The 24,670-nt window shown below is 44.4% G+C and overlaps 1 protein-coding gene across 1 annotated transcript; it reads left to right on the forward strand.

Moving 5' to 3' along the window:
• Positions 1–20,156: 20,156 nt before the first annotated feature.
• adra2c (adrenoceptor alpha 2C) lies at positions 20,157–21,476 on the forward strand (the record flags this gene model as incomplete). Its single annotated transcript, XM_080533394.1, has 1 exon — positions 20,157–21,476. The coding sequence occupies one exon, from the start codon at positions 20,157–20,159 to the stop codon at positions 21,474–21,476; it is 1,320 nt and encodes a 439-aa protein (XP_080389520.1).
• Between the last annotated feature and the right edge of the window lie 3,194 nt (positions 21,477–24,670).

Raw genomic sequence — 24,670 nt, forward strand, 5'->3', positions numbered from 1 at the left:
TGGGGTCATGCAATTAGCTAATGGGGATCTTAATAAACAAACAAACACACTTTCATGAGAGAAGCAGGACTTATATACAGGTTCCTATAAAGAAAGCCAAGTCTGAATCTACATTTCTTAATGAGATGTTATATATGTTATTCTAAAGACAGATCCTGATCAATATAGTTACCCAGGTATTTATAATGAGGAACTCAATCAATTGGGGCACCACCCAAAGTACATGTGCAGAGTCACCAGATGCACTTTCCATGGTCTGGAAAATAACACAAACTTGTATTATATTTTGCATTTACCAATTTCAATCTAACAAGGGTTCTCTGAAGATCAGCAAATGGAGCCCGAAGCTCAGAAAAAGCGTGTTCAATTTGTAGAGGCAACAGAATAATATTAGGGCTGTGTCATCGGCAGACAAATGGAGGTTACAGTTTTGTACTGAGTGAAGACCCAATATTGTTTATATAAATACTAATGCGACAAGACCAATCGATATTTGGGCCACCTTTTGTTATATCCAGAAAATCTGAAGATAAACATTGCGCTCTATCCCTTAAATACTTTTCAAAACACCTACATGAAGCAGAGTAATTCAGACAACCTCTGGATATCTAAGTAATGATCCACCATATTTTTTTTATGTATGGACCTGAAATAGTAGCTGAAGTAGTTTCATTTGTCCTGGGATTCGGATGACACAGATGGTTACCTCACCTCAAGGCCGGCGGCAGCTATGGGCAGGGTGGGCTCAGCTATGGGCAGGGTGGGCTCAGCTATGGGCAGGGTGGGCTCAGCTATGGGCAGGGTGGGCTCAGCTATGGGCAGGGGTGGGCTCAGCTATGGGCAGGGTGGGCTCAGCTATGGGCAGGGTGGGCTCAGCTTTGGGCAGGGTGGGCTCAGCTATGGGCAGGGTGGGCTCAGCTATGGGCAGGGGTGGGCTCAGCTATGGGCAGGGGTGGGCTAAGCTATGGGCAGGGGTGGGCTAAGCTATGGGCAGGGGTGGGCTCAGCTATGGGCAGGGGTGGGTTAGGCTATGGGCAGGGGTGGGTTAGGCTATGGGCAGGGGTGGGTTCAGCTATGGGCAGGGTGGGCTCAGCTATGGGCAGGGGTGGGTTCATTTACATTTACATTTTTGGCATTTAGCAGACGCCTTATTCCAAAGCGACTTACAATCAATACATTTGAATACTAAGCATGTGAATCAGCAATCTACCATTCGTTGCAGGAAGAGTAATCTAGCTCAGGCCCGGGGCCACTGACTTTTTTTTTTTTCTTCTTTTTTTTTTCTGGAGAAACTGAGAAACAGTACAAGGGGGGCAATAGAAGTTCTTAGGGACACAGTAGAGGGGAAAGCGGGTGTCTTTAGGAGACGTAGTGGTGAGGGTCAGAAGATGTCTCAGGAGGAGCAGTTAAGATGTAACCTGAAGAGATGGGTCTTCAGTCTACGACGGAAGATGGGTAGTGAACGACGGAAGATGGGTAGTGATTCAGCTATGGGCAGGGTGGGCTCAGCTATGGGCAGGGTGGGCTCAGCTCACCCAAACGTGTGTCTTGCCCCCTCAAGATAATGGTCTGATTAAAAATATCTTATATTTAATTTATAAAAAAACAAGAGTTAATGACTACAACAGGAAATAATCGAAGAAATGAGGCCCAGAGGGCTGCATATAAATAATCCTAAATAATAAACAGCTTTGGTCCTGCCGGAGCTCCACAAGTGTTTTGTCAATTTCATGGTTCCAAACAGAGAACGTTAATATAATATCATATAATATATATGCCATTTAGCTGACGCTTTTATCCAAAGCGACTTGCACTGCAGTGAGTGCATTTTTCAGTATACTATATGATCCCAGCACGACACACCCAAGACACGCACGCACACACGCACACACGCACACACCCTGGGCAGAGGTTTTCTGCTGATATGATTTCTGTCTGAGTGTTGTTGTGTATTTTATGTAGCTCTTCTTTTAAGTATTCTATCGTATGGTCCTGGACTTGCCCTTTGCCACTGTTTACAACCTCCTCCTGTATTCTCATTGGTGGGGGCTGCAAATTCAGATTGAATGCGAATGTGTCTCTCTCTCTCTCTCTCTCTCTCTTCCTGTCACGCCTGGAGGCGTCACGTTCACTGCAGATGACCCGTATTTACATTACAGCCAATGTAAATTCAAAGTCACGAAAATGTGTGACTGCAATCACAGTGTCTGTCTGCCTTTATGAGCAACTGGTTAGGTGGCGGGGACTGAGAGACCTGAGAGATTCACGACTAATCAATAACTGCCATGTTTATAATCCGTTCTTCTTCATTGAAATTGATCGGTCTCCGCGGGGACGCACGCACGCACGCACGCACGCTCGCATGCGCACACGCGCACCCGACACCTCTGTAGAGAAAATGATCCCTGCTGCTCATCCCAGCGGAAAAGCCCCTTTAATGGTGACAATCAAATTACACAGCGTCCTGCTCAGTCAGGTGGAAAATTGTTACCATGACGTCTAGTTCAATCGGGAAACTAACGTCAGCTGAACCCTTCATTGTATGACAAAAACGGTAATACGTTTAAGCTTGGAAGTAATTGGACGGCTCAACTCTGTGGAGCTCCCTGTCTGGATTTAAACGACCATTATAGGCTGCATGGCCGGGAGCTGAAGGGGGTGGGTGGAGGCTGGAGGGGGTGGTGGGTGGAGGCTGGAGGCTGGTGGGGATGGTGGGTGGAGGCTGGAGGGGGTGGTGGGTGGAGGCTGGTGGGGATGGTGGGTGGAGGTTGGGGTGGTGGGTGGAGGCTGGAGGGGTTGGGTGGAGGCTGGGGATGGTGGGTGGAGGTTGGAGGGGGTGGTGGGTGGAGGCTGGAGGGGGTGGTGGGTGGAGGCTGGAGGGGTTGGGTGGAGGCTGGGGATGGTGGGTGGAGGTTGGAGCTTGGAGGGGGTGGTGGGTGGAGGCTGGAGGGGGTGGGTGGAGGCTGGGGGTGGTGGATGGAGGTTGGAGGGGGTGGATAGAGGCTGGGGGCGGTGGGTGGAGGCTGCAGGTGGGACGACCACACAAAGCGTACTCTCATTGCCAGTACAACCACACCACGACTGTTGAATGCTGTGGAGGTGAAGAAAAAAAGATGGCTTTGAGCAGAAGTGATGTTTCGAGAACAACAACCCCCCGGGAATGTTTAATGTCACATACTGTGGGTCCATGCTATGTATGTCTATGTATTTAGTGCTGACCATAGCCTACCATCCCCCCCCCCGTCCCCCCGTCGGCTCCCGCCCACCCGAGAAGTTGGTTCTGGCGTGGGGCCAGCCTCACCTTCCCCCTGACCAGCTGAGTGAGAGAGGAGCTCAGTGGGTTGTCGATGAGCCTGGCAGATGACCCAGATTTGACAACTGGTCTGCTGCATCAAGCTGTTTACTGGTTTACACATGACGATGCAGTGTGTAAAGTCATAGGGCTAACTATTCAATAGACCTAACAGTGATGACAACAAATTATGAGGTAATTATGATAACGGACTAGCCATTAACCCACTCTCTGGAGAGGAAGAAGAGGACGACTCGTCAATACTCATCAAGCTAACACAATAACCGCCTGGGATAAAGGCTGCTTTCAATCAAACATACATACCCTGACGGTAAACAAACCAAGTCTTAGCCTAGCTCTGTCCTTAAAAGCCCATATCCTTAAAATACACACTGTACCCTAGATAATACTCATTTAATAGATAATGTAATACTAATAAAGCCCTCCCTCTTCCTTTCTTCCTGTCATAAGGACTCTTTTCTTTTAATTGGTTTTAAACTAATTTCATATCACACAGCTGGAGCCGTGTGTGTGTGTGTGTGTGTGTGTGTGTGTGTGTAATCGTCTGATACCACGTGCAACACTGTTTACTGTATCCATCCTGTTCTCTCTGTGTAAATCTGAAGCCCTTCATTTGCATATGCAAGTCACCCCAGGAGGCAGATTAATTAACCTAAATCGAAGAGGCAAAAATTCCACCACATAGACATGAGTAACTAAATACAGGCGGTGGGGGAGCCCCTGAAAAGACAATCGCTTGGCAGGGGACACAATGCCAACGGCTCATATATCCACATTTACATCTATATATTATATATATCTAGATGTAAATAATACATATATCTATTATATATTTATCCAAAGCGACTTACGACAAAATACACTTGTCTAAAGTAAGTGAATCATCTATACTGTACACTAGCCATTATAAGAAAAACACATCTTGAAACAAATCATTTAAACAGCCATAGCCTGTGCATCAGGGGTGATCCAGTGTTGGGGGGGCTTTTTCTTTTTTCTTTTTCTCTTTTCGAGAGAGATGAATTGATGATTCCCGGGTTCCTGCACAGTTTATACTCCTTTTCAAAGGATGTCACCCCCAACCCCCGTGCCAGAATGCAACACAATACCCGATTCATCACCCCTGGACCAGTTCGATGCCAGCAGCAACAGAGCAGAGAAAACAAATAAATGACATTCACTATGCACATACGCGCACACACACACACACACACACACACACACACACACACACACACGCACACAGACACAATAAGCAGGCAAGTGCTCATGGGAACGTGCGCACACACACACACAACAATGAATGTTACAATAATGAATGATTTCAGTGTTCCGGGGCTGCAGCAGGGGTGAATAGCAGCCCCCAGCCGAGACACACCAATCTCTGTTTCTGAATCCATTTTAAAGAGAGGGCAGAAACACTGACTGATGTGGTGTAAAATCCCTGATCTCTGGAGAGTGTTTGTGCTTGCTTTATGTGTATTGTGTGTGTGTGTGTGTGTGTGTGTGTGTGTGTGTGTATGCGTGTGTGTGTGTGTGTGTGTTATTGTATGCATATGTGTGTGTGTGTGTGTGTGTGTGTGTGTGTGTGTGTTATTGTATGCATATCTGTGAGTGTGTGTGAGTGTGAGTGTGAGTGTGAGTGTGAGTGTGAGTGTGAGTGTGAGTGTGTGTGTGTGTGTGTGTGTGCGTGTGTGTGTGTGCGTGAGAGTGTGTGTGTGTGTGTGTGTGTGTGTGTGTGTGCACGGGCGTGCATCTGACGATCTGGGTTGTGGTGAAATCCAGGCCGTTTATTAGACAGCAGATGTTCCATTTCTTTCCTATAATGGATTGCAACAACCCAGCAAACAATCTCTGCATACAGAACGTGTGTGTGTGTGTGTGTGTGTGTGTATAAACCCAGCAAGTCATCTCTACATTGAACCAAATGAAACTGCAACTCTGAAAACAACAGTCATATTTCAAGAAGGATGGAAGGCACGCTCTGTATCTAAATAATGTGTGTGTGTATAAACATCCGGCTAGGATTCCAAAATTCCCTTAAGTTTGGGAAACAAATTTCAGATAATTCCATATGGAAACGTTGCCTTGGGTCTTCTGAATTCCCCCTTCAGAGCCTGGCTGCCACCTACCAGAGATGAAATATCAAATTGCCAAACCAGAAACAGAACCCAACTCCAGATCCCCAAAACAAGAACAGCAAGATATAAAACATCACCCATCCCATTCTTTACAGGTCTCCTGAACGCCAAATAACATAGGATGACCGTTTTAGCCTTACCCATCACCGCCATAAACTGTGTTGATAAATACTCAAGATTCACTTAGTTATTTTAGTTAAGTTATTATCATTGTTTTCATCCAAAATTGTGTTTTATATTTGTATGTCATATTTCATTGATGTTGATGTGATTGTAAATATTCTTGTATTTAAGTTTCACAAACTGCAAAAAGAATATTCAATAAATGAACTTGAACTGGAACATTTCCCAAACTTACGGGAATTCTGCAACCCTTCACCCGGTAGACAATCTCTTTTCCCCCCAAGAATCTAGTATTGCATTTCAACAGACTGATTGTGTCTTTCTTGTCCTTAAGCGTATAACAGTTGGCTCAGAAAAGGCCTTACTGAAATGCCCTGGGTTAGATAAACACATTAACCAAGTAAAACACTTCAAACTCTGACAACTTCAGTCAACATGAGGTCAGCAGAGAGGGCAACCATGCGTCTCCATCTTCTGAGTGTGTGTGTGTGTGTGTGTGTGTGTGTGTGTGTGTGTGTGTGTGTGTGTGTGTGTGGGCAAGTAGCTCCTGGCAGTAGAACTGTAAGTGGCAGAAGTGTTGGACCCGGGGGACACGGTCTGGCCAGATGGGCTGTAGTTGCTGACAGGGGGGGCGCATAGCACACGTGTGTGTGTGTGTGTGTGTGTGTGTGTGCGTGCGTGCGTGCATGCGTGCCTGCGTGTGTGTGTGTGTGTGTGTGTGCTGTTTGTGTTGCCACAGGACCCCAGAGAGAGGGCTAACGCCATGTTGTAATGGGGCTGCAGTAATAGGGCAGACCCGGCCACCACACACACACACACACACACACACACACACACACACACACACACACACACACAGTAGTGTATCACAGTATCACAATACCTTTGCAAATGACCCATTTCCTCAGGCTACACCTTAATGTCCCTCTTAAGACCTCTACATCCCCTCTACCCCCCTGTACAGTTTATCTACTGTAAAAAACCAACAACATATATATATATATACAGTATATATACACTTATATAATTATTCCTTCTTCTAGCATTATGACTGCCAATGGCACCTGGCCTGAGCATAGATTACTTTTTCTTATGATGACTGATGGATAGATGATTCACTTACTTAGACACTTAAAAACGAATGTAGTTGTTGTACATCGCTTCGGATAAAGGCGTCTGCTAAACACCAAAAATGTAAATGTAGTATCACGTTACCTCTGTAAATGTCACACTGTTTGGCACCTGCCCACTTATGATAATGAAGATGTGTCAGCAGCTCAATGTGAATGAACATCAGTTCCAAGAGGGAAGAGACATGGAGGGCCCCTGAGATAACACCAACAAGAGGAGTTACGGTATTACAATGTTCACATGACGTACACACACACACACACACACACACACACACACACACACACACTACATGCATCACTTCGCCTCCTTTACGGGTAATATGATATGAAATGGTCATATGGTTTCCCATAACGTTGTATCATATGGCTTTGGTACGGTGATATATTGTTGGTACCCGTATACTGTGCAACACTAACACACACTGACACAGACACAGACACAGACCCAGACACAGACACGCGCACACACACACACACACACACACACACACACACACACACACACACACACACACAGACACACACACAGACACACACACACACACACAGCTCTGGAACAGCTCAGCAATGGTAATGCTACAGGGAAACATTTGGTCATTTGAAGTGATAATATCATCAGAAATGAGATTCACAACGTGCATATGGGATTAGCTCCAGCCAGAGAAACCGCTGTCAAAAGCAAATCGTGTCATTTGAGAAAACCGACGTCCCGATTTAGAACTTTTTCAATAAGAGACTAAAATGATTTCCACCGTGTCTCTCTTGACAGCTTACAAACTCAAATCCATATAAGGAAAAGCATACATCAGCACAATACATTGTTTTTCATCTTGAAAGGTTGACATTTTTACGGGGAGCTGGTGTTTAAACACTAAACACTTTCGGTAATAAAGTACAACATTGCAGTCCTCTCGACGGCCCAGATAGTGATGACTACCATGATTTCTAACTATATCCTGCTGCTGGTGCAGCATAAACCCATGTGGTTTGTGTCCCCGATGTCAAATAATCGATGCCGTCATTTTTATTTCATTATCAGATGCTTGTTGTCCAAAGAGAAAAATAGTAGGCTACTCGGTCGAGATAAAACAACAGTAACATATTAAAACATAGGATGTGAGACCTGACAAAATTAAGTGTGTTATAAACACAACAGACAGGAAGAAGGGGGGAAGCTTCAGGAGGTGCAGCCTGAAGAGGTGGGTGTTCAGTCTACGACAGGGAATGACTCTGCAGTCGTAACAGTCGTGGGGATGCTTAGTGGCGTAGCACACTGGTGTGCATACCGCATAATCGCAGGGTCCCTGTTTCAATTCCGGCCATCAACATATCCTGCATGTCATCCCTCCTCTCTCTCTCTCTCTCTCTCTCTCTCTCTCTCTCTCTCTCTCTCTCTCTCTCTCTCTCTCTCTCTCTCTCTCTCTCTCTCTCTCTCTCTCTCTCTCTCTCTCTCTCTCTCTCTCTCTCTCTCTCTCTCTCTCACCCATCCTTCTTGTCTATCTCTACTGTCTCTATCCCAAAAAGCAGAAATGCCCTAAAAAAACACTACTGCTTTCTTTCTGTCATTGTGTTTATTAGTGATAACATAGTGTTGTTACCCACCAGAGTATATTCTGTTAGTTATCATATACAGCCTGTTATATGGGGGAGCAATAGATATATGTCATGTATCAAGGAGGTTTAAGTGGAGGAAATATGCAGAAGCAAACTCCCTGTGGTAATTATACCACAGCCACCGTCTAACCACTATCAGTACAGTAGATCCCTGTGTGTGTGTGTGTGTGTGTGTGTGTGTGTGTGTGTGTGTGTGTGTGTGTGTGTGTGTGTGTGTGTGGGAGGGTGTTTAAGAGGAAGATAGAGAGGCTAAACCACTGCCGACCCACTGTGTGTGTGTGTGTGTGTGTGTGTGTGTGTGCCTACCCACTGTGAGCATAATGTTGTTGTTATATAATGTTGTTATCATGTAACAATGACATTAATTGGGGAGAAATTACTTCCTGTTCGCCTGACCTGCAATAGACTGTGTGTATGTGTGTGAGTGCATTAATGTGTGTGAGCGAAAGTGTTTGTGTGTATGTATGAATGTGTATGTGTGTGTGTGTGTGTGTGTGTGTTTGGCCTGTGTGATAATGATTCAGAGGTGTTCCGTAACATCTCAGCCAACACCCCTGACGTTGTGGTGGTTAATGAGAGTAGTAGAGAGGTGTTAATTCTAGAGGTCGGCTGTACCTTCGACCACAGCCTGGAGGAAGCCTTTTTAACCAAGTTGCTGAAATATCAGCAGCTCAAGCGGAACTCACAACTAGGCTACAGATGTCATCTTTTAGTCTTATTTTTTTGCAGCCTGGGTCATGTTCACAAGCTGGTGGTTAGAAAGGCTAAATAGTTAATAGCTCTATATCTGCTATTATCGGTAGCCGCTCAATATGGAGACGGCGTTGCTTTTTGTACCCTTAGAGTAGATACTGTCTTACAGTAATGCTATTGTATCTGTTAACCCACATTTGAAACATCCTCTGTGTTAATATTATATGTGTACAATGGTTGCTGTACAGTCACAAACCTAAATGAATGACTCCCAATGAACTGATTGCACTGTTTACTGATTGCACTGTTTATGTCCTTAATGCACTTTGTGTTTATGTGGACATAAATAAAGCATTTAAAATGTGTGTGTGTCTGTGCTCCCTGTCTCATAGGGTGAGTCGGTTTGGCTGGCAGTTGATCAGAGAGGCACTGCACAGAACATTCCTCTGCAGTTACTGCTCAGGAACATCTGTGAGGAGGGCTGTGGTTCCCTTCTGCTTGTGATGCAGAGAAGCTCATTTCACTTTACTGCAGGTGTGGGAATGCACACACACACACACACACACACACACACACACACACACACACACACACACATTCTAGAGAGCTGTCGAGGTTCCAAAAATGTGTAACAGAAGTGAAAAGTGAAGAGTTTGATAGAGGACACACACACACACACACGCACGCATACACACACAGAGCGAGAACGATACACAAGGCCATGAATAAGTCTATTCATCCTTCACAGCAGAGCACACACGAGGCCCGGCCGGCAGAGAGAGGCGAAGGTGCCGCTGCTTTTCAGACGTCCCCACAAGCCGCAGCAAACCCATTCTGACAGCACAAAGGCAAAGTTAACAGCATATATCGAGAATGGTTTGCCGCCGTTCCAGTGTGGACTGCAGGCTGAATGTTGATGGTGTTCGCTCTCCCTACGTTATTGGACTTCACCATAACAGATAAACAGAAATGTCAACGGCAGGACCAGAACAAACACCGGCTCCGAGCGGCCCGTCACTGGAAGTTACAGACTTTACCGCTGAAAGCAGACATAGTGGGGGTATGGAAGAGTGGGAGGGTAGAGAGAGAGAGGGGGGAGGAGGGAGAGAGAGGATGGGGGGAAGAGGGAGAGAGAGGGGGGTAGAGAGCGAGCGAGCGAGTGAGAGAGATGTCAGGTTAAGAAGAAAGGGATTAAAAAAGAGAGGGGGTGTTAAGAAGAGAGGGATAGAGTTCTTTAGCTGTTCTATCTTTAACTGTTCTGCACTCTGCCATTGTATTTTATGCTCCCAGAGGAAGAGTAATGGCTGTGTGTGCAGCAGCTAACAGGGGATCCTGACAAACAAATAAATAAATAAAAGAAGACATTTTCCAGGACATTCTTTTTTACATGTTCAGATTAATAAACGACATTACTGAGTGGCGAAACAAGCAGATACTGCCAGTGGCTGGTGAGCACACAGCCTCAAGACCCTGGTGCTTGCCTATTCCAGGGTCCAGTTGTGCACGTTATTTTATCTATTTATTATATATTATATATTTATTTTATATCCTGGGCCCAGTTGTTTAACACTTTTAATCTGGATCAGAATGATCCTGATTCTTTTTTGCTATCCAGGATCAGATCCAGCTGGCTGATTTATCCAAAATCAGACTCAAAATCAGATTCAAAATCAGACTCAAAATCAGACTCAAAATCAGACTCAAAATCAGACTCAAAATCAGCCAGCTGGATCTGATCCTGGATAGCAAAAAATAATCAGGCAAGCAAGTTGTGCTAATCAATCTGTAAACCTAATCAATGGACCCATTTTCAGCAATAATATGATCCTCCCCTTTCTTTACTATTTTAATATCCTTAGACCTAATAATAGTCTTGTGTTCAAGTCAATGAAGGGTTAAAGCTAAAAACTAGGATATGGCAAAATTATTGGGGCAAAGGTACCTAATCATAATTTGGTCTGGGAGTCCTCTGTTGTCTTGTGTAAGCGAAAAACATTTCTTTTGAAACATTCCATGCATTTCAACATAGTTTTCAGCAAAATGTTTAAGTATGTATCAAGGGCACAATTGTTTCAATGTGCCTTAATTGAGTGAGCATATCGTGCCCATATGTTTACTAAATAAAGGCACACATGAAGGATTGTTAATGGTTGGTTTTCATTAAAAAAAAAAAACTTACCCTAATTACCCTTACCCTTATTATTTTCATTTGGCTACACAGGAACCTATCCATTAATTGCTTCAGTGAATGCTGCATCGGCTATTCCATGGAAGGAATTATGGGTTTTAATTACTCATAATCCAATCCTTGATCCTGCCCTCTCTATTTGCCGGTAGGTAACTGTTGCGTTCTGGTAAAGCTCCCCACTGGTGGAACGAGCTTCTCACTGCTGTCAGGACTGCAGAGGCACTACGTATCTTCCGCCGTAGACCTCTACCTCTTCTTATACCTTAACTGTCCCTCTCCATCCCCTCTACCCCCTGTACAGTTTCTTTACTGTAAATAAAACTAATTATAATTCTTCCTTCTTCTAGCATTATGACTGCCAATGGCCCCTGGTCCTAGCATAGATTATAGCTACTTTGCCTTACGATGACTGGTGGATAGATGAGTCGCTTATTTAGACAAATGTATTTGTTGGAAGTGGCTTCGGATAAAGGCCTCTGCTAAATGCCAAGAATGTAAATGTAAACTGCATCAGTTGTGGTACACCACTCACGCGGCTCAGTGTGTGCAGCCAATAGGCTCCTTGACTTTTAGTCGACTGTAGCCTAGGTAACAGAGGGCGAGTAGCCACCCAAATCTGTCTATGATCATTTCAACCGGAACCAAACTTCCTTGGACACGTTGAAATAAGCTATGCCCAAACACGTTTTGATTTGGTGCAGAAGCTTATTTGATCAAGTTTATGGCAAAGACATTAATGCCTAAGGCAAATTACTACGTGTTTGTAATCTTATATGACTTTTCCTTGACCCACCAAAGTTTTCCAGGTCATTGTAATTTTTCTCATTTTTCTCATTTTCCCTGGCCTGAAAGTATTTAATTGTCAATGTTTTCCAGGACGTTTGGCAACGCTGCTGCGTTTCCCTGCCAACCTCAGGGTGTCAGGGATTGAGCGGCGAGAGCTGGATGAAATAAGACAGCTGGGAAAAAGGACACTGGACACTCCTCACCACAGACATAATGAGGCACGTCTAAGCTTGGAACATCAAAAAACAGGCTATACCATAAAAGGGTTTGTGATTGTATGAGTGTGTGTGTGTGTGTGTGTGTGTGTGTGTGTGTGTGTGTGTGTGTGTGTGTGTGTGTGTGTGTGTGTGTGTGTGTGTGTGTACTATACGGCACGATAAAACCTCTCAATGTATCACACGTATACAAGTGAAACATAATCAGTATTCAACACAAGGGCAACACCAGCAGACATGTAGACAAGTAGAACAACAGCCACCCAACCAGCAAACAAGGTCAACATGAATAATCCACATTGTGCCAATTAAGGCCGGTTGAATGCAATTTCGAAAACAAACAGGGCCATAGCACCACCTCACTAAAACAATAGAATCTTCTACAGAATAACACCACCTCACTAAAATGAATGAATGAATGAATGATGAATGAATGAATGAATGAATGAATGAATGAATGAATGAATGAATGAATGAATGAATGAATGAATGAATGGTCTTTATTGTCATTGATATAGTACAGGTACCAAACAACGAAATTTGGGAGGGGGGGCTCCCCTGGTGCTAGGAAAAAAAAAAACTAAAAAACAAGAAGGGAAAGGAGCTGGTTTACATAAATAAAGGCTATGTACACTATCCACTATACTATACTATAAACAATAGAATATTCTACAGAATAACACCACCTCACTAAAACAATAGAATCTACTCCACAATTGTTTTCCAAGTGGTTCCGTGAATCAGAGGAGCAGGAACTATGGATCAATTCACTTTTCCTTGACAATGCCTTTTAATAGCCAGCCGGCTGAATTAGAACATAGTTAAGAGAGGGTTTCCATAGTAACCTCTAACAATCTATTGGAGGATCTCCTTCGCAATCTGAACCTCTCCCTTGCGAACCATATTTCAACTTAACAGGCTGAGCTGGAGCCCCAGGGGCAGGACGGCGGAGGGGAGTAAAGCCGTCTTTCAGACGATGTCTGTTTAAACAACGAGGAGGGCGAGTATCGATCAGGGCAGCCAGGCAGTGGAGATCTAACAAGATCTTAGGTGGGCTCAAGGGTTCTCAAGATGAGAATTACCCCGCTGTGTGTAAGTGCACAGTCACGTTAACCTACTGTAACCCTGTTTACATGGTTTCCCCTGTGTTGCAGTATTTGTGTGCAAGGGGTATACATCATTTTTGTTATTTTATCCATTTGTCACGGTTATATGGCTTTGTATTGTTGAAATGACATTTATTTTACAAGAGAGGCCAGACAGTTCAGGATAGCAGCAGGGTTGTGTACTTTGACAGAATGTTTTGACAGAACATCTTTTAGTCAATATTTAGCTAGCATACACTATTTGCAGAGTACAATATACTGTGCATGGCAATCCCCACAACTAAACTGTGCAGCAGTATATCAGATTGAGAGGAATCTGAATTCACTGAACTGTCGCTGTCAATTCAAGATCTCCATCAACCGTAAACATCATCAAGGAAGGTGACACCAAGAGGCTGAACAAGCTTATTAGGAAAGTTGGTTCTGTCCTCGGTGTCACCCTTGGACACAGTGGAGGAGGTGGCCAATCGGACGACGAGGACCAAACTCCTGGCCAATCATGGACAATCCCTCCCACCCCCTACATGACACTGTGGCAGAGCAGAAAATCTCCTTTAGCAACAGACAATTACAACCACGTTGCACTACGGAGCACTATAGGAGATATTTTCGGCCTACCGCAATAACACTGTGCAACTCCTCCTCCAGCTGGCTCGATCTGGGTGATCAGAGTCAGGCAGGAGGATGTCAAATCCTACTGGTCCTCTGTTTCTTATTTTTTTATTTTATCCTATTATTCAATTGTCACTTTATTTTGTCGTTGTTGTTTGTGGTGTGAGCTGCTGTAACACCTTAATTTCCCCTCAGGGATCAATAAAGTACCTGTCTGTCTGTCTATCTATCCATCTATCCGCCAAACCAGTTCAGACCGCTCATTGCACAACCTCCAGTATCTTCAGGAACACATTCCTGTGTAAAATTGGTCTGACCGCTTGAGCCACTTATCTGCCCGATCGGCCCACCTTTTTGGAGCCTTTTTCTCTTTTTTTGTTATTGTACGAAACGACAGTAACACTCTGCTATGTGTGACTCTGTGGCAGCTTGTCCATCACAGCCGCACAGCTCCCGATGCTCTGGCCCTGGAAATCTGACAGTGTTTGTTATCAATTGTCAAACAGAAGGAGGCTCCTGTCTGTCACAGCTATGCCAGATGCTGCCTTCCACAGGTGATAGAAGCTACAGTGCTGTCTAGGTGTCCGTCAGCCCCTTGACAAAGGATGGTAGTGGTGTATGAGCATCTCTCTTGCAGACTATACGACTGACAGCACACAACACTTGGCTGCCATCGCAACAGGAGCTCACGCTCAAGTTGCTATGAATTAATATAAAAAGCAGAACACCAAACTCGTGTGAAATCTTACGATACAGTTCATGTGAAAAGAGAAGAATGCAGCTTTGTGACTGTCAGGCAGTATTAGGCATTAACAAAAGCTGTAATTAGCCGATATTCCGTAATTCTTCTAAAGGAGGGGTTTAGAGGGCTCATGGGTGACTTGACCATTGTTTTGGATTTAGCATCATAATAATATACATCATTGTTTTATTGCCATGCAATCAATTTGTCAGCCAATTGTTGACATAGTCGGCGCCCCTAGAGCAATTAGGGTAAGTGCCTTGCTCAAGGGCAAATGCAGCTCCTTCCTGAGGTGGGGATCGAAACCAGTGACCTTCCTCTCTAACCTCTATTCAATATCATATGAATGCTACAAAATTTAAAAATGGTAAATTTTGGATACAATCAATCAGTTTATTTCTCAGGGATGAAACCATATACAGTATAATAACTATTCTACAAAATATTGATGCAGGAATACTTATCTTATCTGTTACTAACTATAAAACCCATTTCAGGACACTCTGATATTCTATCTGTACAGTATAGTATAGTGGATAGTGTACATAGCCTCTATTTATGTAAACCAGCTCCTTCCCTTCTTGTGTTTTTTTTTCTTTCCTAACACCAGGGGAGCCACCCCTCCTAAATGTCGTTGTTTGGTACCTGTACTGTAGCAATGACAATAAAGACCATTCATTCATTCATTCATTCATTCATTCATTCATTCATTCATTGATATGGTGGGTGTCGAAACCCTCTTGTCCGTTGATTTGACATGGAATGACCCCGAGACGAACGCATTATGTAGTGGACACATTGGTGTACCATATTGTATACAAAGCCATAACCTGTCTAGCTTTTTCACACAGATGAAACAGAAATGATGTTGTTACATGGAGAGGAAGACATTTCAGAGCCTCCCACAGAGAAAAGGTGAACCGAGACCTGAACAAGGTCCCACTGTGCCAGCCAGTGTCGGGAAGAGCATATGGGTCACGACGCGACATCAAATAAACTTCCCCTCCCCCACCCCACCCTCTCTCTCTCTCCCTCTCTCCCTCTCTCTCTCTCGTCTCAAGGCCCTGGCCCATCTGTCAAGCCAGGAAGACAATTATAAATGTAGAAGGAAGCCTGGGTGAGAGACAGGATTCACACCGCCTGTGAGGGGCAGAGGAAACACTCACCGAGGGAAAAGAGGGAGAGAGGGAGAAGGGTGATACCAGAGACATCATTATATACGCTTCAATAGATAGCTCCAAATATTATACACTTTATTTACGTGTTTACACGTCATGATGGGAGACAGTACACAAGCGGGGAGCTGGTGAGTTTAATCAAACTCAAGGCTGCGGTCGAGTTTGCTGGAACGGTTTACCCTAAGTGGGATGTGTGCACCCTCCAGAGTACTCTCTAGGTCCTACTCTCTAGGTCCAGAGTACTTAGTCTAGGTCCAGAGTACTTAGTCTAGGTCCAGAGTACTTAGTCTAGGTCCAGAGTACTTACTCTAGGTTTATAATGCTCTGTGGTAATGCTGCACTGTATCCAGCTGGGCAAAAAAGACAATCATGGAATACATTCAAATAGGTCAACGCTCTATGGAGCAAATCCATTGATTGAACGCTGCTCTCTTACAAGGTAATTTGTCATAGACCGACAACCGAGATAAAAAGCCGTCACCGGGAAAGAGTTTGGAATGAAAACTCCCTCGGGTTGGATGTTGTTGCTCGGAACTATTTGTCCTCTACTCTATGGATGTCTGCCTATAGCTACCACAGTGATTTATCACTGTCACTAACCGGTGTCTGTATCAGAGGAGTTACCTCGCTATGACACACAGGCTTAGGGATTAGAATAAGCCTTTATTGTCATTGACAGATGTAATTGCTTTGGGGAACACGCCTGATAAGCATGTAGCTTGTATTAATGCAATCTACTCTAATAAAGGGGATTTCATGTGACTTACAGTACAGTAGAATCAGAGTGTTAGACTACAGTGTGTGTATTATATTCATAGTCCTATATATCACATAGTAGGCCCTCAAGAGGTTGAAAACAAAGGCCCTTGATTAAACAAGCGTTCTAAGCGTTGGACATTCTAGCACTGCGGTAGAAGGTCCAGTCTCCCTCTGGGTCTTTCACAGTACACTGAAAAAGTCTTCAATTGAATTCAGAGCCTTTGGTGGCCAAAGAGTTCCTCTTGCTCTCCACACTCCTCACACGGGCAGAGGAAGAAAGAGAAAGCCTCTCGGAAACAAGAAAGGCCTTGGTAATGGTCGAGATCACTCACTGGAGCTGCAATTAGGTGGACAGAGCCGTGGATCTCGGCCAGAATCTAACGACTACGTACTGAGGACCTGCCTGGTCGGCCTAGGGAGAGCTGCCCGGGGTCAGAACACCAGCTCATCTGGCGGGCTGCATGCACAAAGACCCCAGCCCTCATCACGTCTTGTAGCCTTGTCTGGGTTTGATATGTACCGGAGCGTTGCTTCGGCTGTGTTTACGATTGCGTATGCAAAAAGCGCCCGTTGATTAATGGCCTGCGCTTAGGTTTGAGACACGGTCAATAAACGGGACGGTCCAGTAACTTATTACCGGGTACCACGCCACCAGAACACAACATCTGTTTGAGAGATGAGACAGAGATGAGACAGAGATGGTAGGTGGTATGAGTACGTAACCGCAACCTTGAAGTAAGGCTGTGGTGAAGTCAGGCTGTGGTGAAGTCAGGCTGTGGTGTCCTCTGTGGCTCAGTTGTACAGTCGTACACGCTCAAAGCATCCTGCGTGAATGTTGAACAGTATGGTTCGAGGCCATGGGTCATGACTCTCCTTTGGGTGGTTGTAAATCTCCTGGACAGAGGGTCTCTGTTGGGGCTCTTGCTCCGGGCAAGAGAGTGTCCAACCAAAGTTCAGCGACACAAACAAAGCTTGTCAACTCGCTAGGGTAGATTCCAATGACAGAATTGCATTATGTAGAATAGAAGAATCTATTATGTAGAATCTACAATGACAATAATGTATGTGCTCTTAAGTGCAGGCAGGATGAGAGAGTTAGTTCTTACTCATCGAAAGTTCCATCAACATCATTCTGCAGAATTAATAGATGTTTTAATTCAATAAAAAGTCATCGAATGGGATCGATGGGCATGGACATTCTTCCTTTACCTTAAACTACTAAAAGAAACAACATTGTTGTTGTTTTCATTATTATTATTATTGTTGTTATTATTCACGCACTGAATGGGTGCAAGTGTCAGATCTCTAGATCTCTAGTCAGATAGAAAGGCGGTTTGGACAACTGCTAGGTCCGAAAATTAATCTTCAAATGAATATTGAATTAGTAGACTAAATCTGTTGCTATTTCCGTCTGTTAGGAATACAAGCAAAAATGCAACATTTAAAAATACATGAATATGTATTGTAATCACTGTGGTCTGCAATCATTATATTTGGGTTGTTGTCCTCCTATTGTATTTTATTATTTGTTATACTTCTATGTGTCTGAAATAAAGTTAAATTGAATTGAATATGCAGCCTGTAACCTAGTTGAGACCAGGAGACAAGTTAAATCAATGTAAATCGGCCTACCTTGCTTGGACGGGGCTCCGAAAGGAGTAGGTTGGGAATGCGTTGAAACAACGTGGCTGTGTTTACTGGGGAGAGGGTTGACGCAGGTTCATGCATCTAACGCGGGTCTAAACGTACTCATTATTGCTGACATAATATGGTTGACCCGCATGTTTTATGTTAACTTTGCAGACTGGGGACCCACGCTTCAAAGATCTACAGGTGAATTGAGATTGATAATCTAATCTGTCATGACTGTAGCCTTTGCCTAAATAGCGCACCGGAGCCATTCTTCATGTGCAGTCCAGATACAAGTGTTCTGTTCTTGTCGAGATGAATACAACAAGATCTGTGATTACGACACAAAGGTGAATACTGTACAAGGTGACATCATCATAATCTATAATGGAATTCCTTATCAGAATATTAGAGTCAGCCGCGCGCAACGGTGCATGGTCTGATATCTCGCGCATGCTGCCAATTTAGAAACTCGGTAATGAATGTAAAATAAATTCAGATGTGTTAACGGCAAGGTCAGGCATCACCTCATACATAATGTAAGACAAACACTGGGCGTCCAGATTAACTAACGGGGCGATAGGGCTGGCGGATTGTGACTAGACTAAACAAGCGCATTTAGTCAATATAATGAGCTAATCTAATCAATATGCATTGCAGTCTCTTTTTTAGCTATTATGTTTCAGGTTTGCGCTGAGAGATTACCGTCCCCGGTGTCCTCTCCTTCTCTCCCTCGGGGGGGTTGCCGTACGTTACACCGGTGACCTCCAGAGCGGGCTGAGCCGACCGTGCGTGAGGACAGAGCGCGCATTCTCCTTGGAATGAACGGGGATGCGCGGGGGTTATCGCTTGCCAGCTCGGATACGCAAAACCATTGTCAACTCTAAATCGTTATTCTGCTTGGAGGTGTGTTTTTACTTAGAGGCGCACTTGCATTTTTTTCTGACTCATCTCGTGAGCTTAGAATTATAAGGTTATATCTCCGTTTAGGGCAGTTCAGAGATATTGAGCGTCAAAGCTTTTACATTCCATTATGTTACGTGAGATGGAACCTTTGTATTTTATGAATTACTAACTCAAAAATGTCAACATTTTTTAAATAACACCACACAGGCATTAATAAACACCTAATGGATCAGATTATGTAAAAAACTAAATTTTTACAAAAATGGAGATAGAACCTTATCATTCTAACGTCACGATCTTACAAAGTAGCCTACCTAATCCGGACGCACAATGCGGAGACATGATTCAACTGATATTGCACCTTGATGTAGTTTACACATAGCCTACACAAACCTATTAACACTGACACCGGCAATAACAATACAAACGTGTGAGACGTTCAAAATTGGCATCAATTATCACGTTTTGAAACCCCCCCAATGATTGTATTTCGCTCCCTCCCTCCCTCCCTCTCCTCTTCATCCTCCTCTCCATCTCTTCCTCCCTCTCTCCTCTCTTCCAGGGGCGGAGCGGGTCCCTGTTAGTTTTCATGTAAGCACGTGGATGTTACAAACCGTTCGAGCAGGACACTCGGTGTTACGGAGGGGGAGCGAGGAGGATGGATGCAGACACGGTCGGGTTGGAATAGGACGGTACGGCGAGGGCGCGTGGAGTTCTCCGAAATTCCCCAGTAATGAATCGGACAAATCATACATACAGGGGATTAAGGTTTCTCATCTTTTCAAATGTGTCAGATGATAATTCTGTCCTTTACAGTCTAAAGGACTGGGAGATGCAGGCACTGAAGATAACGGACAGGTGAGAGGACGAAATAAAGGAGTTTTTTTTTTTCTTCTTCTTTTTTCTCTTGACATCTATTTTCCAGAGACATGTCACATTGAATCATTCCCTTGCGGGTGTGAGCTCGCAAATAAAAACTAATTTTCGGATTTAGATTTTATCCATTCCGCCCCAGAAAATGGATTTCTTCAATTTCTCCAGCTGGGCAAACGAGTCGGATGCCACCTACCCAAATTCCTCTTCGCGTGGTCAGTACTCGTTTTCTTCAATTGCGGGGCTTACAACACTAGTAGGCTTCATCATTTTGTTTACAATAGTGGGGAACGTGTTGGTTGTCATCGCGGTGTTAACCAGTAGAGCTTTGAAACCGCCCCAGAACCTTTTCCTTGTGTCTCTCGCCAGCGCAGATATTTTAGTGGCCACACTAGTAATGCCATTTTCCTTAGCCAATGAACTCATGGGCTACTGGTTTTTCGGGAAAGTTTGGTGTGACATCTACCTGGCACTGGACGTTCTATTCTGCACGTCGTCCATTGTTCACCTGTGCGCCATCAGTTTGGACAGGTACTGGTCTGTGACGCAAGCGCTCGAGTACAACCTGAAGAGAACGCCAAAACGAGTTAAAGGGATGATAGTAGTGGTGTGGCTCATATCCGCTGTCATATCTTTCCCTCCCCTCATTACAATGGACAGAAACAACAATGAAATTACCCCCCAGTGTCAGCTAAATGATGAGACTTGGTATATCCTTTACTCCAGTATCGGGTCATTCTTTGCGCCTTGCGTCATCATGATTCTTGTCTACATCCGGATCTACCAGGTGGCCAAGACCCGGACCAGAAACATGTCCCAGAAGAAGAGGGACGTGGACGGAAACGCTCCCTCGGAGAACGGGGCGGAGCGGGCCGAAGGGGGCGGCTCGTTGAAGGCCAACGGCGGCGACCGGGAGAACGGACACTGCCAGACGGCAACACCGTTACCCAACGAGCCTAAGCCGCCCCTGGATCACGACGACGGCGACGACTACGACGACAGCAGCTCCTCAGACGAAAGGACCAAAAAAAGCTCCTCGCACACCCACCATCGCCATGACGACAAGAAGGAGCGGAAGTCCAGCCGGAACAGCGCCGTCTCCAAACACTCCAGCCGGAAGTCTCGCACCAGCTCCAAGTCCATGGAGCTCTTCTCGTCGCACCGGAAACGCAGGAGCACCGTTTCCCAGAAGAAGATCTCCCAGGCGAGGGAGAAGCGCTTCACGTTCGTCCTCGCCGTGGTCATGGGCGTGTTCGTGCTGTGCTGGTTCCCCTTCTTCTTCTCTTACAGCCTGTACGGAATCTGCCGGAAGCCCTGCGAGATCCCAGAACCCCTGTTCAAGTTCTTCTTCTGGATCGGCTACTGCAACAGCTCGCTCAACCCCGTCATATACACCATCTTCAACCAGGACTTCAGAAAGGCTTTCCAGAAGATCCTCTGTAAGTCATGGAAGAGGTCTTTCTGAGAGGACACGGGTCTCTATTATCTGGCGGTGACCACGTTCAGCCATCCCCGCTGAGAATTCACTGTGTGCACGCAGACTGTAGGCGTGCGTCATTGACTTTAACAGAGAATGAAAGACATTGAGTGTGGCAGTGTGCCATTGTTTATAATAGGGCGCAGAGGGTACAGTGACATTGACTGATAAGTTGACCTCTCTCTCTGCTAAGTAGTATGGCCGTGACAATCTCCACACAACAGTTGTGACCTTATGATACCGGTATTGATTATTTTATTTTTTACGTCATGCACTAACGTGGAACAATGGGACAATGGGGCTCCTGCTATCTGATTCTAGAAGCAAAACAAAAATGTGTTTATCTACAACAAAACAACACATAATCTACCAAATCATGTTTCTGCTTCTGTTTACCATCAACAGCAAAAAAAAAAAAGGGAAAAAAAGGTCTTAATTGAGGCCGCAGGCAAAACAAACCATCAAGAGATGTTTTTTATGATAAGTTTGCACATGTGGCTTTTGCTCTCTGTGGCTAAGAGACTATATTTCAATTTCCCCAGCAGGGCTGAGCGTGTGCTCTTCTGCTCTCTGATCAAATGGAATAAGCTACTGTACGGTGGACACAGAAGGGGAACCGCAGAGACTTTAGTGTGAACTGTTCGTGTTAGAGAGAGCATACGTGTGAGTTTGTCCACTGCCAGCTGCCAGTTGAAATGTGTGTGTGTGTGTGTGTGTGTGTGTGTGCGGTGCGTGTGTGTGTGTGTGTGTGTGCGGTGCGTGTGTGTGTGTGCGCGCATGTGCTGTGGCTGGGGATTGCCGAACACTCTTTGGGAAAGCTTCTGTATCAGTCGAGGAGGGTAGAGGCTCCTACTGCTCCTGTATGTCTCGATTTGTCATCCTATTCTCATCAAAAATACAGGCTGGCTGTCACTCGCTCTCTTTCAATCTCTCATACACACACACACACACACACACACACAAACACACACACACACACACACACACAGACCAATCTCATGCACTCTCTGTTTCTCCCCCTCTTTCTCTCCCTCCCTTTTCTCTCTTTCTCTCTCTCTCTCTCTCTCTCTCTCTCTCTCTCTCATACACACACACAAACACACACACATACACACACAAACACACACTGCAACTAAACCATACATACTGTATATATACAGTATATATAATTATAATAATGCATTTTTTACTTCTTCAGATAAATATGTATTTATTTTTCAAGCACATGCTGTCAATGTCAGGCCATGCTCATCTCTGATGTATATCATTTTAGGATGGTTCATATTGTGTGGTCATCTATTATCACGCTAAAGTCAATATGAAGAAAATATATATTCGTTTTTTCTATCCAGAATATGCTTTGATGGATGTTAAAGTGAAAATAACCTGTCTCGTTTTTTATTACACTTGTAATATGTTTGACAAACAACGGTCTGTCTGCATGGTCGGCCTCAAGCACATTCGAAAAGATCAAATAAAGACCCAGCGACTTCAACTATCCTCTGAAGACAAGTGTGTATGTGTGTTTGCTGCCTCGTTGCTGATACATGCATTTGTCATTGTGACCCAGACAGCTAATGTCCCAACTTTAAGAGGAGGGAGTCCCTGCAGGACCTTCAACCAACCTTCAACCAATGTACATGTTTGTTGTTGTTGACTAGCGTGAATCCAACGAAAGAGTCATGTCATTGAATTTCGGACAAAAGTTTGGTTTTAAAACAAGCTGTGATGACATCTTATCAGTTTTTCCACGTTGATACATTGTAATCATCACCTGGTCCAGTCTCTCAGTCCATATTCCTCCGGTTCTTCAGGGCGAGCCGGTTTTCTCTAAAGATGACAATGCTGTTATTACATCTGTCATTAAGGGTTTATAACCACTGAGAGACCCGGTTTTGGACTTTGTAGACTTCATACAGGGCTTCATGCAAGTGTAGACTTCCTACAGACTTCCTACAAACTTCCTACAGGTGTAGACTTCCTACAGACTTTCTACAGACTTCCTACAGGTACAGACTTCCTACAGACTTTGTGAGCTCAGAATTCTAAGGTTCTATCTCCGTTTAGGGTAGTTCAGAGATATTGAGCGTCAACGTTTTTACATTCCATTATGTTTCGTGAGATGGAACCTTTGTATTTTATTAATTACTAACTGAAAAATGTCAACATTTAAAAAATAACACCACACAGGCATTAATAAACACCTAACGGATCAGATTATGTAAAAAACTCAATTTTGACAAACATGGAGATAGAACCTTATAATTCTAACGTCACGACTTCCTACAGGTACAGAGTTCCTACAGACTTCCTACAGGTACAGAATTCCTACAGACTTCCTACACGTACAGACTTCATACAGACTTCCTACAGGTACAGACTTCCTACAGACTTCCTACAGGTACAGAATTCCTACAGACTTCCTACAGACTTCCTACAGGTACAGACTTCATACAGACTTCCTACAGGTACAGACTTCATACAGACTTCCTACAGGTACAGACTTCATACAGGTACAGACTTCATACAGACTTCCTACAGGTACAGACTTCATACAGACTTCCTACAGGTACAGACTTCATACAGACTTCATACAGGTACAGACTTCATACAGACTTCCTACAGGTACAGACTTCCTACAGGTACAGACTTCATACAGACTTCATACAGACTTCCTACAGGTACAGACTTCCTACAGGTACAGACTTCATACAGACTTCCTACAGGTACAGACTTCATACAGACTTCATACAGACTTCATACAGACTTCCTACAGGTACAGACTTCCTACAGGTACAGACTTCATACAGACTTCCTACAGGTACAGACTTCCTACAGGTACAGACTTCATACAGACTTCCTACAGGTACAGACTTCATACAGACTTCCTACAGGTACAGACTTCATACAGACTTCATACAGACTTCCTACAGGTACAGACTTCATACAGACTTCCTACAGGTACAGACTTCATACAGACTTCATACAGACTTCATACAGACTTCATACAGACTTCCTACAGGTACAGACTTCATACAGACTTCCTACAGGTACAGACTTCATACAGACTTCCGACAGGTACAGACTTCATACAGACTTCCGACAGGTACAGACTTCCTACAGGTACAGACTGTTTTTGGTAACACTGCTTACAATCAACAGGTGTCATGATTTATTAGTTA

The sequence above is a fragment of the Nansenia antarctica genome, assembly GCF_963989245.1.
Source record: "Nansenia antarctica genome assembly, chromosome: 6".
Taxonomy (NCBI): domain Eukaryota; kingdom Metazoa; phylum Chordata; class Actinopteri; order Argentiniformes; family Microstomatidae; genus Nansenia; species Nansenia antarctica.